Source organism: Lithobates pipiens, unplaced genomic scaffold, assembly GCF_037356315.1.
Source record: "Lithobates pipiens isolate NorthernLeopardFrog02 unplaced genomic scaffold, aLitPip1_a1.2 Scaffold_19, whole genome shotgun sequence".
Lineage (NCBI taxonomy): Eukaryota > Metazoa > Chordata > Amphibia > Anura > Ranidae > Lithobates > Lithobates pipiens.
In genome coordinates, this window is record NW_027507764.1 from 89,222,706 (window position 1) to 89,239,366 (window position 16,661).

The window sequence follows — 16,661 nt, forward strand, 5'->3', positions numbered from 1 at the left end:
AGAACAGGAGGAAGCCTTGGGCAGCACAAAAACCTAAGGGTAAGGGTGGAGTGCTCCTCAATCCTCCTGCGTCCGTCATCAAGCCACAATGACTCGCCCATCAGGGTGGAAGGGAGTCTCCAAGAGTTTCTCCCTCAGTTGGGGCCATTACTCAAAATCGATTTGTTTTGAGAATGATTTTCCACGGTTACAAGATGGTTCACGGAGGTCCCTCCGCAAAGGCTCTTCTTCACAAACATCCGAAGGGATCCGGTCAAGGCCTTCGCCATGAAGTCCCTCATTCAGGATCTGATGTCTGAGGGTGATTGTGCCAGTCCCGACAGAGGAGCTGGGTCAAGGATTTTATTCACATGTGTTCCTGGTCCGGAAGCCTTCTGGGAAATTCCGTCTCATTTTAAGCCTCAGTGTGCTGAACTGATCGGTGCAGTGTGAGAGGTTTCGGATGGATTCTCTCTGCTCCGTAAGGAACCTCCTGAATTGGGGATGCTATATGGCATCCATAGATTTGCAGGATGCATATCTCCATGTCCCGATTTCCATCAGATTACAGAGATATCTGAGGTTGGCACTAAGGGAAGGGAGCAAGGTAGTTCTCCTCCAGTTCAGAGCCCTCCTGTTTGGCCTGTCCTCATTCCCGAGGGTGTTCACCAAGATTATGGCCGAAGCATTAGCGCCCCTTCATCTAGAAGTAATCTCAGTGATCCTCTACTTAGACAACCTGTTATTTTTTGCCCAGACCAGGTAGGGCTTGCGAAAAGACATGGACAGAGCCTGCATCCACCTACCCTGTTTCCCCAAAAATAAGACCTAGCGTGATTGTCGGTGATGGCTGCAATATACTCCCTACCCCCCAAATAAGCCCTAGTTAAAGTCCTTGTAGGTATTATTTTCAGGGCAGGGCTCATTTTCGGGGGAAGCAGGGTATGGCTTATTTGGGGTGTAGGGCTTATATTGCAGCCATCAACGACAATCACGCTAGGTCTTATTTTTGGGGAAATAGGGTAAGAGACTTAGGATGGATTATAAATCTGCAGAAATCAAGTTTGGACCCTGCTCAGGAAGTGACTTTCCTGGGGTTTCATATCAGTTCTCTGGATCAAAGGATTTTCCTGCCGGAAGAGAAAAAAAGAGAAGCTGGTACAGTTTCTTGCATCCCGGTGGTCGAGTGGGCGAAACATAATTTCAGACCTCTACAGGCCTTCTTATTGAAGATTTGGGATCACCAACAGAGTTCGTTGGATCTTCTGGTAAAAAATCCCCACCACGGTAAAAAGAAGTCTGTGGTGGAGGAACCAAGAGGTTCTTTCAGAGGGCCTGTTGCTGTCTTTCCCAGTCCAGGTTCAGCTGACAACTGACGCCAGCTCCTGGGTTTGGGGAGCTCACATGGACTGCCAATGGGTTCAGGGCTCATGGTCCGTGGAAGAGGTAGGGAGGTCCTCAAATTGGAGGGAACTGAAGGCAGTGGAGAGGGCGATGTTGGCTTTCTCAGGTGTTATCCAGGAGCAACACATCCATGGTCGTGGCATACATAAACAGGCAGGGGGAAACCAGAGCAGGACGCTTCAGGATCTGACAAAAGGTATCCTGGCGTGGGCAGAGCAGCATACTCTATCCTTGTCAGCGATCCACCTAAAGGGATCTCTAAACAAAAAAGCAGACTTCCGCAGCAGAAACCAGGTCTTAGAGGCAGAATGGCAGTTGAATATGGAGGACTTCAGGCTGATCAGGGAAACATGGGGACAGCCAGATGTAGATCTCTTTGCCACTTGGGAAAATGCCCAGGTCCCTCTCTTCTCCTTGAACAGGCACAAGCAGTCATTGGGAGTAGATGCCTTGACACACAGATGGAATTTTCACCTATGTTATGTCTTTCCCCCGTTTCAGTTGATACCGCGGGTTATAAGCAAGATCAGAAGAGGGGAGGCAAAGATAATTCTGATCACTTCTTTTTGGCCCAAGAGACCTTGGTTCTCGGCCCTACTACAGATACAGCTAAAACCATACTGGCAACTTCCTTTAAGACAACATGTCCTCCTGCAGGGCCCTCTCGTCCATCAAGATCAAGCAAAGCTGAGGCTCACAGCTTGGTTTCTGAGGAGCAGCTCTTGAAGAGAAAAGGGTTCTCAGACAAGTTGGTGGCTACTCTGAGGTCCAGTAGAAAGAAGGTCACTAGGGCAATATATTTCAAATACTGGAAGGCGTTCAATTCCTGGTGCAAGACTTTGGCAAGATCACCAAGACAAATTGCTTCAATTTTGGCGTTTATGCAAGAAGGGGCAGACAATAAGCTAGCAATCGGCACCCTCAAGGTGCTAGTGGCCGCACTGGGGGTTTTCTTGGAGAAACCTATTGCATCAGACCCTCTAGTAGTCAGGTTCTTCAGAGCTCTTTCTCGATCTAGGTTGGTTGTGTCTAAGAATTGCCCAGTATGGGACTTGTCTACTGTTCTGCAGGCCCTGACCAGGTATCCTTTCGAACCTATTAATTTGGCCTCCCTGATGTGGATTACGTTGAAAACAGTTTTTTTTAGTGGCCATTACTTGAGCTCGTTAGTGAGTTGCAGGCCTTGTCAATCAGGGAGCCATTCTTTTCTGTTTTTCCGGATAGGATAGTCCTAAAAACGGATCCTAATTTTTGGCCCAAAGTGGCGTCGGTTCAGAACCGATCTCGGGAGATAATTCTTCCTACATTCTGCTCTAATCCGTCGGGTAAGAAGGAAGAATTCCATACCTTGGATGTTAAGAGAGCAGTCCTAAGTTATTTGGAAGCCACTAAGGACTTTAGACGTGTGTATGCACTATTTATTTTATTTTCAGGCAAGAAAAAGGGAAAGCAAGCTTCCAGAGGAACCATAGCAAGATGGTTAAGGATGGCTATTGCGGAAGCCTATTCCTGTGCTGGCCAGAGGAGTCCAGTGAGTGTCTGGGCATATTCCACAAGGGCTACAGAGGTGAGTTGGACAGAGAAAGCTGGCGTCACCCCTGAGCAGATATGTAAGGCAGCTACCTGGTCAAGTCTGATGACATTTGCCCACCATTATAGATTAAATCTCATGACGGTTGGGGTTCAGGCTTTTGGAAGGAAAGTCTTACAGGCTGTTGCCCCGCCCTGAATGGAGTAAGTCTCGGTAAACCTCTCAGGTGGCTGTCCTGAAAGTCATTTTGGAAAACTCAAGTTAGACTTACCGGTAAATTGTTTTCCAATAGACTTTCAGGACAGCAGTAACCCGCCCTGTTTTGTGTTAGTGCTCTATTACTTTGATATAACTGTCGCTTATGTGTTGCAGCTGGGGTCGGAGAGTCCCTACAAACAACTGAGGAGGCTGCCTGGAGGCTTTCCTTAAAAAGCTCTGATGGAGGAGGTGTTTCCTTTTGGGAAGTGGAGCCATGATCTCTCAGGTGGCTGTCCTGAAAGTCTATTGGAAAACAAATTACTGGCAAGTCTAACTTGAATTCTTTTTTGTTGAGTACGGGAAGGCTAGAACTCCTGTCAGATTTTTATTTCTATCTTTGTACCTGTTGCAGACGTTCCCTCACTTGTATAGTAAAAGTGATGTCAGCAGGACATGAAGAAAGGGTATATCTTTCTCTAATGGAACATTTGATAGCAGTACAAAACCCAGGGGTTTTAATCCTTACCCACTCTCTCCAAACCTAGGAGGAAAAAAAAAAAACACTTTTGGCTCAACACCTTTTTAGATCGAGGTACTGTCAGGAATCATTGTTTCTTTTCATGTATTACAGAAGACTGACACTTGCTCTCTTTATGCCTATTTATTTTCAATTTAAATCCTATTTTGTTTTATGTTCCCTTTTAGGGCACTTTTGCACTTGTGGAGTTTGTGAATAAAGAAAGTATTAATTCACTTCTTGCTGCTACCAAAATTCCAGACGATGAAGATACCTGTGTTGTGCCATTTAAATCTAGATTTATTAAAGTCAAGTCGCATGAATTGACTCAAAATTTCGTTAGTTTCTCCAAGCAGACTTCTGTTTCTGGACCCGAGTTATTAAAGAAAATATGCACAGCTAAAAATGTAAGTTCATCATGTGTTACATCTAATATGGGCTCTAAAAGGATTTTTTTATTTATCTGGCTCCCAGGGAAGCCAGTGTTCAACTATGCAGATAGTGATTTATAAAGTCTGGCTGTGTTTGGCCCCTCCCACACCACAGCATTGACCATTTAGTGTAATGGTTGCTTTCACTGGCCGGTAGTTGTTGTGGGGGGGTGTCAGTGTTCAGGTTAGAAACACTCTGAGGTGGTGCAGACATGTGCTGGTTTCTAGTGGTGACTGCTTTAACTGCTGGCAGTTTTTAAAGCGGATCTACGCTGCATCTGAGCACCAAAAATACTATTAAATTCATGTTTAATATTCACAGAAAACGTGCCTATCCATCCATGTCTCCATGCTTTATGTGGTTAAGAAATCACTTTAAAAAAATGTAACATTTACTTCCTGGAATACATCTGCCCTTGGCTCAAGCATTAATGCAGGAGGGTGTGCTTAGCTTAGAAAACCCCTTCTCCTCTCATCCGCTCCTGAAGACTCCTAGGCAAGAAACCAGGAAGTAACTGAAGAAACTTAAAAAAGAAGTTTAAAACAAGTAAATATGATCTACTTTCCCATCTATTTACTAATACTAGCAGCATACCCGGTTAACACAGGGGCGACTCATCAGGCAATTTAGCCGCCTGACAAGTCGCGTCCCATTCTGTCCCAAGTTGCTCCAACTTAGAAAAAGGTTCCTGTACGACTTTTGGGGTGACTTGCATTGACTTCTATACAGATGTCATTTTGCAAGCCGCCGCTAAAGTCGGATCCCGTTCGCCTGAGGCAGTCGCGCTGCAAGTCGTGCTGCCTCAGTGTGAACCGGGTCTAAGGATTAAAAATAACCAATGTCCAATGAGAGCGTGAAGTTCCACTTAAAGAACTTTTTTCTCTTCTTTTGTTTAGGACAGACTGCTTCCCTTGTTGACCTCTATATTTTAGGCACCATGGAGAAATTTATCCTTGAAGTAAAAATAAATCCTTTGTTATTTTAAGCATTTTCAGCAGCTGATTTTGTTGCTTAATGAGTATATGGTTTCTTCATCCTTTAATGCTTTCCTTTGTTCCTGTTTAAGTTGGTGCCATGACCAGTACCCCAGTTTTCTTGTTTCAGGGTGGCACATTTCTCTTACAGTATCCTAGGCAGCTATCCTTGAATGCAGAGTCTCTACATTGCAGCATACAGTCCTATAGCCTAGCATGACAAGGCATTCCCCTACTCCTTCTTGCTCCATTCAGACTGACTTGAGACTGCACTGTCCATTGTTAACTCCTTCCTGTAAAGATCAGAAATTCAAGGAAGCAGCACTTGCAAGAGCAAGCAGGATCACTGAAAATTATAAACTTCAAGTACCGGCATAAGAATTTTAACAAATAGTTCACTCAGTGTGTTAAGCTAAGCTAAAAAAACGCTGAGTGTTTAATGCTACACCGGGCTGGTGAGGAGGCGGAAGCAGCTGGCTCAGGCTCTCCAGTCAAGCCCAACATAATTGTCAAGATCCCTGCAGGGCCTGGACTGGCTGTGTGATGGCATCCGATAGAAGGCTTTAGTTTGCTAAATTATGGACATGGAGGTGCTGAAATAAGTGCACTTCTGTGACCCAGAAGAGAGGTATGGCGGAAAAAAAGCTTTCCCCATATTTCTCTTTTAATGGATTTTGTAACACTGCTTTCAGTGAAAGTCTATTGACAGAACTGTCTTTTTTTTTATCTTCATGTCAGTTAAATCGCAAACACATTTTTTAATTGCTGCCTGCTTACACTAATTACATGTATGTTTTGCTGCCAATCAGATTGTGGATCAAGCACATATCATCTTAGATGAACTTCAGTTAACGGAGGAAAGTATAAGAGTTCGTTACTTGCTCAGTTCTTTAATGAGTGACATTGCCACGGCCTACTTCCCCCAAGCCACTGTTCATCTCTATGGCTCCAGTGTCAATTCTTTTGGAAAGATGGGGTGTGACTTGGACCTGTTCTTAAATTTGGATAGTCTAAAAGATGTGACTGGAAAGGTAAGTCTGCTATTGGTTTAATATTGATATTCTCGTGATTCATGCAGTTCTGTTTGCTTAAAGGATAAGTCTGCCCTAACACTGAAATCCCTGCATCTAGACATTCATGATCTAACACTAACTTATCTAGTCCTGTAAAGAAGAAATCGGTATACATGCAGTGAGGGAAAAATTTATTTGATCCCCTGCTGATTTTGTGTGTTTGCCCACTGACAAAAAAAAATGATCAGTATATCAGTAGTGATCAGTATAATTTTAAAAAGTTATTGATTTGCAATTTTATGAGTGAAATAAGTATTTTCCTGGCTCCCCGGTGTCTTCTATACAATTAACGAGCTTAGATCAGGAGAGCTCTCTTAAAGGGAGTGCTCCTAATCTCAGCTTGTTACTTGTATAAAAGACACCTGTCCACAGAAGCAATCAATCCAGGTTCCAATCTCTCCACCATGGCCAAGACCAAAGAGCTGTCCAAGGATGTCAGGGACAAGATTGTAGACCTATACAAGGCTGGAATGGGGCTACAAGACCATCGCCAAGCAGCTTGGTGAGAGGGAGACAACAGTAGATGTGATTATTTGCAAATTGGAGAAACACAAAATAACTGTCAATCTCCCTCCGTCTGGTGCTCCATGCAAGATCTCACCTCGTGAAGTTTCAATGATCCATGAGACTGGTGAGGAATCGGCCCAGAACTACAAGGGAGAATCAATTAGTAACACACTATGCCATAAAGGACTGAAATCCTGCAGCGCCCACAAGGTCCCCCTACTCAAGAAAGCACACGTACAGCCAATCTGAAGTTTCCTACTGAACATCTGAATGATTCAAAGGAGAATTGGGTGAAAGTGTTGTGGTCAGATAAGACCAAAATCAAGCTCTTTGGCATTGCCTCAACTCACCGTGTTTGGAGGGGGAGGAATGCTGCCTATGACCCCAAGAACACCATCCCCACCGCCAAACATGGTGAAAACATTATGCTTTGGTGGTGTTTTTCTGCTAAGGGGACAGGACAAATTCACTGCATCAAAGGGACGATGGACAGGACCATGTACCATCAAATCTTGTGTGAGAACCTCCTTACCTCAGCCAGAGCATTTAAAATGGGTTGTGGATGGGCATTCCAGCATGGCATTGACCCCAAACACACTGCCAAGGCAACAAAGTGGCTCAAGAAGAAGCACATTAAGGCCCTAGAGTGGCCTAGCCAGTCCCCAGACCTTAATCCCATAAAAAATATATGGAGGGAGCTGAAGGTTCAAGTTACCAAACGTCCACCTCAAAACCTTAATGACTTGGAGAGGCTCTGCAAAGGGGAGTGGGACAAAATCCCTCCTGAGATATGTGCAAACTTGGTGGCCAACTAAAAGAAATGTCTGATTGCTAACAAGGGTTTTGCCACAAAGTTCCAAGTGATCTTTTGCAAAGGGGTAAAATATTTTTCTCTTGTATTCACCGACCGACACGGCTCCTCTTAGCCATTGGGTTGTTATGGCCTTTACTAGGAAAACACTAGGCATTAGTTGTAATACAACACTCAGAACTCTTTAGTTTCTGCCCAGGGGGCGGTCCCTTGGGCAACAACCCTCCAGCCTGCCATGCAGTCATCAGTTTTATTTTGCCTAGTGAAGGAGAAGGACCTAGGAACCCTGCGGGCCCATCGGCCCGTGCTGCTTTTTTTTTTTTTTGCTGCCGAAGCGTGTTTTTTTTTGTTCCAGATGATTAATTCTGTGATCTACTATCAACAGCCGGCTGGGTGACAGGCTGGATACTCTCATCCTTGTAGTCTCCCCAGTCCGGCCATCGAGCGTGTGCAGGCCGCAGCTATGCGCTAGGCAGGTCACGATGAAACCTCAGCTCCAGAGGTGGTCGTGAGCTTTTATGCTCCGGGGCATACATATGACCGGGCTACTGATGTCTGTGTCACAGTATGCCGTGCCAGCAGCCACCCTGTACTGATCAGTGAGTGGGTCTGTGATGGAATGTCTCCCAGCTCTTCAGGACTGGTAACTACAGCTCTACAGGTCGAGCAGCTGGGCATTCCCTGGGAGGTCGATTTGGGAGTCCCTCACCTCCCTCTCTTCTCTCCTTGTCCCCATCTTCCCTCCTCCCTGTGGGGGATGCTGCATGTGGCTGCTGAATGGTGTGTGTGTGTGTGTGTGTGTGTCTATGCAGGGGCTCTCCGGGGGGGGGGGGTCTCTCACCTGGGGGGTGTTGCACTAGCTAGCTGTGTCCTGGGTCCTGTTCAAGCCCCTGGAAGGTGTCTGTGAGGCCATGCTGATGTCCTACGCAGTGCTGTGCTCACCGCCATTGATTTCTCCCTGTACCTCATGGAGCTGCTTTCGGCGGCCATTTTAGGTGTGGACAAGGGCAGCATGCTCTCCTGGGCTTCAGCGGCCATTTTCCTGGTTATTTCCTATAGAGGCCATTTTTTTTACACGTTTTTTAGTGTTCTCTAGTGGCAGCATGTGCTCCTTTTGCTCTCAGCCATTTTCTCTGTGTTTTATGTCCTTGTGCTGGATGCTGGACGGCCATTTTCTTGAAGCCTGAGCACAGTTCAGAGCGGTTTTAGCGCAATTTGCAGCTGCTTCCACCGATACAGCACTGTTTCCTCTGCACCTGGGAGCCAACAGGGACTACAGGCACTACCTGCTGAATAGCGCAGAACTCATGGTGGTGAGTCCTGCGGGAAGGAGCCCCCCAGCCAGCGGCAGTAAGTAGGGTGGGACTGTCACTGTCCTAAGTCCCCTTTGGGTGGCAGACAGAGTAGGGTCAGCATGGCTTCAGAAACTGGTGTCCCCCCCCCCAAAATCCAGGCAATTGCAACCGGGTTGCCTGTGGACTCTACAGTGCCCATGGACACCCTGACGGCGGTCCTCAATTCGTTCATTGCCAAGATGGAGGTGGCACGTGGGAAAAAGGGTGCAAAAAAGCAGCCCCTGCCCCCGTCCTCTGGGCAGAGCTCTGATGCAGACTCAAGTCCTGCTGAGGCTGGTGACCCCTGCTCTGTCTTGTCAGATGACGCTGACCAGGACCGTTCGGACAGTGAGGATGAGTCCCCGTCCGGGTCAGTGCGCGACAAAGCGCTTGTTGGAGCACTTATCGCAGCTGTGCCTGATACCCTGAAGATTCAGGAGCCATCAGATCCCTCTGCTGATGTAGCGGTCCCCTTTGGGTCCCGCAAGCCAGCACGTTCACCTAAGGTGTTCCCATATCTGACTTATTTTGACAAGTTCATTTACAAGGAATGGGGTCGCCCGTAACAGACGTTTTCGGTCCCCAAATCTATGGCGGTGCGTAACCCTTTTGAGGAAAGCCTTACCAAGAAATGGTCGGCTCCTCCGGTCGTGGACCCCCCAGTATCCAGGTTAAATAAAGTAACCACGATCCCGGTAGAGGGGACTCCTGCATTTAAGGATCCCATGGACAGGAAGGCCGAGGCAGTAGCTCGTTCCTTGTTTACAGTTGTGGGGTCAGCCGTGCGACCAGTACTGGCATCCGCACTTGTGTTGCAGACACTGAGTGGGCAAAACTGTTGCACCGCGAATTGGGAATGCAGCAGGCTTCTCCTGTCTGCATGGAACTAGCAGACCAACTAGTGCAAGGCCTTAAGTATGTTTTTGACGTGGCCCTGGACTCTTCCTCTGTTATCCAGAGCTTCAGTGTCAGCAGTGGTGCTGAGGCGCCTGATTTGGTCAAAATGCTGGTCTGCTGACCAGGCATCCAAAAAACCCTGACGGATCTTCCCTTCCTTGGCAACCGGCTCTTTAAAGCCTCTTTGGATGACATTATTAAAAATGCCACTGGTGGTAAGAGTACCCTACTCCCACAGGCCAGGAAGGCTAAGGAGTCATTGCGTAGGCAAGGGCCCTTTTTCTGCTCACAAACGGCTTTTTCATCTTCCCGGAGCTTCGGCTAAATGTCCCCAACCCAACAGGATGACCACGGAAGGACAAAAACATCCCTGGAACCGCAAGCCTGCGAACAAAAGTGCTACTGCATGAAGGTTTGCTCCCACCCATGTCTCGGATGGGGGATCGCCTTCAGGAGTTTCCAGCCCGGTGGTCCTCTCGGCTATCCGACCAATGGGTCTGCAATCTGATTTCCTCCAGCTACACAATAGAGTTTCTCTCTTGGCCGCCAAACAGATTCTTCCCCTCCAGCATACCCGTATCCCCAGCTCGCTGGGAGGCCCTTTTGGGGGCACGACGGGACCTGCTGAGTTGCGGGGTGGTTGTATCGGTTCCGGAACGTTTCCATGGATTCTACTCAAATCTGTTTGGACGTACCCTTTCCCCCTTGGGAACTACAATCTTTCACCTGAAAGCCCTCAATTACTTTGTAAAAGTAGAGGGGTCCAGAATAGAATCCATTCGCTCAGTAGTCACCGCACTCCATCAAGGGGACTCCCTGGCGTCCTTAGATATCCAGGATGCGTACCTGCACATACCGATATGCCTTCGACATCAAAAGTTTCTGCAATTTTGCATTCGGGGAAGCCCACTACCAGTTCGTGGCTCTCCCTTTTGGTCTGGCATCAGCCCTCCGAGTCTTTACCAAGGTATTGGCTCCAGTTTAGGCGTTGCTGCGGCAATGTGGGTTTGCAATCGTTGGTTTCCTAGACGATCTCCTCCTGAGGGCATCTTCCGCCTCATAATTAGAGGAGGATGTGGTGATCACCTTGCAGACCCTGCAAGAATTTGGGTGGCTGTTGAACCTAAAGAAGTCGGTGATTGTACCGACCCAGCGTCTGGAGTACTTGGGCTTGCTGCTGGACTCCAGGGAAGCGAAGAGTGTTTCTCCCTTCAGACAAACTGCAGACTCTCAGATCCACGGTAAAACTGCTGATGAACCGCAAGTGGTCGTCGCTCCACTTCTGCATGTGAGTCCTGGGGCTCATGGTAGCCTCCTTCGAGGCAGTACCACATGTCCAGTTCCACACCAGAGTCCTGCAGAAGGAGATTTTGACAAAATGGGACTGATCTGGTGGCTGAGGTCCCTGGTAATTCAGTCCGGGAAGTCGTTCCTACCGCTGAAGTGGACAGTGATCACAACGGACGCCAGCCTATCCGGCTGGGGTGGAGTGATGGGGGTTCAGTCGGCTCAGGACCTCTGGTCGGTGGAAGAATCTAAGTTGCTGATCAATCTGCTTGAGCTAAGAGCGATCAGGCTGTGCCTCTTCACATGGTCGATGAGACTTCAGGGGTGTCCGATCAGGATCCAGTCAGAACGCCACGGCTGTGGCATAAGTCAATCACCAAGGGGGAACAAAAAGCTCAGCAGCCGCACGGAGTTCGCTCACATACTTCGGTGGGCAGAGCGACACGTATCGGCCCTGTCGGCCATTTACATCCCGGGAGTGGAGAACTGGCAGGCGGACTATGTGAGTCGCCAGATGCTGAACCCAGGAGAATGGGCGTTGCATCCGGAGGTATTCAGGCTACTATGCCTGAGGTGGGGCAAATCAGTCGTGGATATTCTGGCCTCAATCGGAAGGTGCCGAGATTCGTGTCCAGGACAAGAGATCAGTGGGCAGACGCGCCAGATGTGATGGTGGCTCCGTGGGATCAGTACCAGCTCCTCCACTGAAACTGTTACCACGTCTGCTCCGCAGAGTTGAAGTCGAGTGGATTCCAGTAATACTGATTGCCCCAGATTGGCCGCAGCGTAGGTCAACCTTGGTACGCAGACCTAGTGCGCCTGGTGGTGGATGCCCCATGGCTACTGGCGTTAAGGGAGGACCTTCTGCCTCAAGGTCCGATTCTCCATCCTGCTTTGCCATCGCTGGCTTTAACGGCATGGCTATTGAGAGCCAGTTGTTGAGGAACCGGGGTCTATTGGACTCTGTGATCCCAACTATGTTGAGGGAACGAAAATCTTCTCGGAAGATATATCATCGTACCTGGAAGGCCTACATCTCCATTGTGAGGAAAAGGGATGGCATCCGCGCTGCTTTTCCACATCCAGGATCCTGCTGTTTCCTCAGCAAGCAGTAGACCAGAAATTGGTGTTAAGCACCATTAAGGGGCAAATTTCAGCCTTGGATATTTTTTTTTTTTTTTTTTTTTTTTTTTAGCGACCTCTGGCGTCGTCTCACTCATTAGTGAGTACCTTTTGTTCGGGGGGTGTGACATGTAGTCCCTCCGGTGCGTCCCCCATGGGATTTGAACCTGGTTTTATCAGCGCTTCAAAAACCGCCGTTTGAAAATATCAGGGAGGTTCCCCTGTTGACTCTTTCCCAGAAAGTGGTCTTTCTAGTGGCCATCACATCGACCCGGAGGGTTTCGGAACTGGCGGCTTTGTTCTGTAAGTCGCCTTATCTGGTCATCCACAAGGATAAGGTGGTGTTGCGTCCGCAACCGTCTTTTCTGCCGAAAGTGGTCTCTGCTTTTCATATCAATGAGGACATTGTGTTACCTAAGCCGACACCTCCTAAGGTGGTGGCCCTCCACGCTCTGGACGTGGTTCGGGCTCTTGGGGTGTATTTTTCTGCCACTGCTCCCTTTCGGAAGTCGGCCTCATTGTTCGTTTCGGTGGCTGGTCCAAAGAAAGGCATGGCGGTCTTGTCGGCCACCATTTCCAGGTGAATCAGACAGATTGTAGTACAAGCCTATGCATTAAAGGGGCAGGTGCCCCCTTTCTGGTCACAGCCCACTCCACAAGGGCAATCTGAAAGTCTTGGACCTTCCGACGCCAAGCGTCTGTCACGCAGGTGTGTAAAGCGGCGACCTGGTCGTCTGTCCACATGTTTACCAAGTTCTACAAGGTAGACTTCAGTGCATCGGCTGATGCCTGTTTTGGGCGCAAAGTTTTGTAGGCGGCCTTATAGTTGCAATTGGATATGCAATATATTTTTTTTTCCTGTTTTTTCAATAAAAACGCAGTACTGTTAAGTTAATGTGCTGTTGCATTACATTCCGCAGTTTTTGGTGCAGTTGTGGGTAGTCACTCCTGTTGAGGGTAATCTGGTTTTGTGGTGGATCTCTCCATGCACTGTTTTTTTGTGAGTAAAGTTTTACTAGTTCCCACTTGCCATGGTGGATGAAGTGTTTATGCTGTTTTCCCACCCCTTGTTTGGCACTGCTTGGGGACGAGGGGAGCTGTGTCGGTGAATATAAGAGAAAATAGGATTTTTTTGTACTCACCGTAAAATCCTTTTCTCTGTAATTCACAGACTGACACAGCACCCGCCCCTCCTTTTTCTCTTTACGTTATACTGCTTGTTGACGTACTGATGACTGCATTGCAGGCTGGAGGGCTGTTGCCCAAGGGACCGCCCCCTGGGCGGAACTAAGGGTTCTGACTGTCGTATTACAACTAATGCCTGGTATTCTCCTAGTAATGGGCATAACAACCCAATGGCTAAGAGAGGAGCTGTCAGTCTGTGAATTACAGAGAGAAGGATTTTACGGTGAGTACAAAAAATCCTATTATTTCACTAATTTAAAATGCAAATGAATTTAATTTTTTTGAAATGCGTTTATTCTGGATTTGTTTGTTCTGTCTCTCACTGTTAAAATCTACCGTTAAAATTATAGACTGATCATTTCTTTGTCAGTGGGCAAACATACAAAATCGGCATTTGCCATGGCATTTATAGTTTTGTTCAGCCAGTCTTGATCAGCTTTAGACAAGCAAGAGATAGATCAGTTATAGACAAGTGATAGAATTATACTTTTCCATTAATTTATTTTTTCTTTTAAAATGTGGCACAAAGTAAGGTATACGCTCATGTTCCTTGGCAGGAAAGGGTTACTGCTCACATTTCCTGTGTAATTCCCTCATTCACTCCCTCATTTAACTGATAGCTTTCTCAGCTATCTTACCTGAACTACAAATCAACTTCTCCATATGCAAATTAGACGAAAGGAGATGTTTGTAGTTCAAACCAGGAGAGCAGCCTAGGGTGGCAACACTGCTTCCTCATTGATACAGTACAAGACTGTCCAACCTAAGATAAAACTCTAGAGAAGTGATTTGTAACCACTTGAGCTCGGGAAGGTTTTACCCCCTATTGACTATGACCAGGCCATTTTTTGCTATTCGGCACTGCGTTACTTTAACTGGCAATTGCTCGGTCATGCAACACGTACCCTAAATTTATATACTGTTTTGTTTTCACACAAATTGTGCTTACTTTTGGTGGTATTTGGAAAAAATAAATTCGTCATACATTTAAGCCAAAATGTATGTTTGATTAAAAAAAAAAAACGTGTACAGTGGATATAAAAAGTCAGGTTTCTGTGAAGAAATTTTTCCACCTTTTTTAATGTGACCTATAAACAGTACAACTCGATTGAAAAACAAACTGAAATCTTTTAGGAAGGGGAAGTAAAAAAAAAAAAAAAAAAAAAAAAAATAATGTGGTTGCATAAGTGTGCACACCCTCTTTCATAACTGGGGATGTAGCTGTGTTCAGAAATAAGCAATCGCATTCAAACTCATGTTAACCACTTACAGACCGGACTTGATGACCAGGCAATTTTTTGCATTGCATTGCTGCTTCACTTTAACTGACAATTTCACGGTCGTGCGATGGTGTACCCAAACAAAATTGCTGTTTTTTTCCCACAAATAGAGCTTTCTTTTGGTGGTAATTGATCACCTTTTTATATTTTGTGCTATAAACACAAAAAGAGCGTCAATTTTGAAAAAAACACTTTTTTTTGCTATAATATTCCCAAAATGTTTTTAAAAACAATTTTCCTCAGTTTAGGTCAATATATATTCTTCATATTTTTGGTAAAAAAAAATTGCAATAAGCGTATATTGATTGGTTTGCACAAAAGTTATAGTATCTACAAACTATAGGAAAGATTTATGCCATTTTTATCCTTGCTATAAAAATGCACCGATTACTGTATAAATATCACTGGTAGGGAAGGAGTTGACAGAGGGCGATCAAGGGGTTAAACGTGTTCCCTAGTTGGTGTTTATAACTGTATGGGGATAAGACTGACTGGGGGAGGAGACATATCGTCATTCCTACTTAGTAGGGACAAAGGATATGTCTACTCTCCCCTGACAGAACAGGGATTTGGGTGTTTACACACTTAAATCCCTGTTCCTGCTCTCATGCATGCAATCGCGGCCTGTCGGCCACATGCATCAGGTTCCCCGCCACGCAGCCAGAGGTACCCATACGGCAATTTGCGGTAACGTAATACTTTCCCGACGTATATAGGCTTGAGTCAGTCAGCAAGTGGTTAAATCGGAGTCGGTACACACCTGCCATCATTTAAAGTGCCTCTGATTACCCCAAATAAAGTTCAGCTGTTCTAGTAGGCCTTTCCTGACGTTTTCTTTGTCGGATCCTACAGCAAAAGCCATAGTCCGCAGAGAACTTCCAAAGCATCAGAGGGATCTCATTGCTAAGGTATCGGTCTGGAGAAGGATACAAAAGAATTTCCAAGGCATTAGATATACCATGGAACACAGTGAAGACAGTCTCCATCAAGTGGAGAAAATATGGCACAGCAGTGACATTACCAAGAACTGGATGTCCCTCCAAAATTGATGAGAAGAAAACTGGTCAGGGAGGCTGCAAAGGCCTTAGACAAGGTAGAGGAAATTTATAAACAGTTCCAAATACCAGTCAATATTGGCGCACAACTTTCAAGCTTCTGCTAGAAAGCTTAACACGGAGAGGGACTTCATCTTTCAACGACCCACCGCATACATCCAAATCAACAAAGGAATGTTTCACCAAAAGAAGATTAAAGTTTTGGAATGACACAGCCAGAGCCCAGACCTGAATCCGGAAATCTGTGGATTGATCTGAAGAGGGCTGTGCACAGGAAATGCCCTCGCAATCTGACAGATTTGTAGTGTTTTTGCAAAGAAGAGTGGGCAAATATTGCCAAGTCAGGTTCTACCATGCTACAGTTTATAGGTCACATTAAGCCTAGGTTCACTTTGGAACGATTTGACATGTCAAATCTGCAGCTACTACCGTCAATGGCAGCGTACGAATTGGTGTGATGCCGACTCTTGGGCACCGCTCCGATTCCCAAAAGTAGTTACTTTTTGGTGACTTTAGGTGCGATTTTCAATAGACATCTGTGTAGGAACCTGCATGTCTCTGAAATCGCCCCCGAAGTTGGACTGACACGCGGATATGAAATTGTGCGAGTTCAGCTGAACTACCACCATTTCAATCCTGCAGCAGTGTGAACCTAGGCTTAAAGGGGTTGTAAACCCTTGTGTTTTTTTCACCTTAACCACTTCCGGACCACCTGCCTTCATTTTATGTCGCTACTTTGAAGAGGCATACCATTGTTATGGAGCAGCTAGCTACCATAACCTTGGTATCCTCTTCTTCGAGATCACTTTTATTGGCGGCAGGAAAGGGCCCTTCCCGTCGCTCTCCGGTGCCCTCCGCCGGTTACCAGAGCCATCGATGGCGGAGGAGGCGATCGGATACTCTCCCTAGCCTGACATGGAGACAAGTGAGGGGAAGATGGCCCCACCCATCTCCATATCATTGTAGGGCAGAAGCGACGGCAAAACGTCACTTCCGCCCAATGCTCTTAAAGGGACATTTGGGCCTTTTTTTTTATTTTTTTATTGCATTTTAGTGTAAATATGAGATCTGAGGT

The 16,661-nt window shown here is 46.5% G+C and overlaps 1 protein-coding gene across 1 annotated transcript in view; it reads left to right on the top strand.

Annotated features, from left to right (window-relative positions):
- Positions 1–16,661, top strand: part of MTPAP (mitochondrial poly(A) polymerase) — a 52,116-nt gene that overhangs the window by 12,152 nt on the left and 23,303 nt on the right. Inside the window, exons 3-4 of the mRNA XM_077491048.1 lie at positions 3,818–4,036; positions 5,845–6,066. Coding sequence (XP_077347174.1) covers positions 3,818–4,036; positions 5,845–6,066 — 441 coding nt within the window. The remainder of the gene's footprint in view (positions 1–3,817; positions 4,037–5,844; positions 6,067–16,661) is intronic.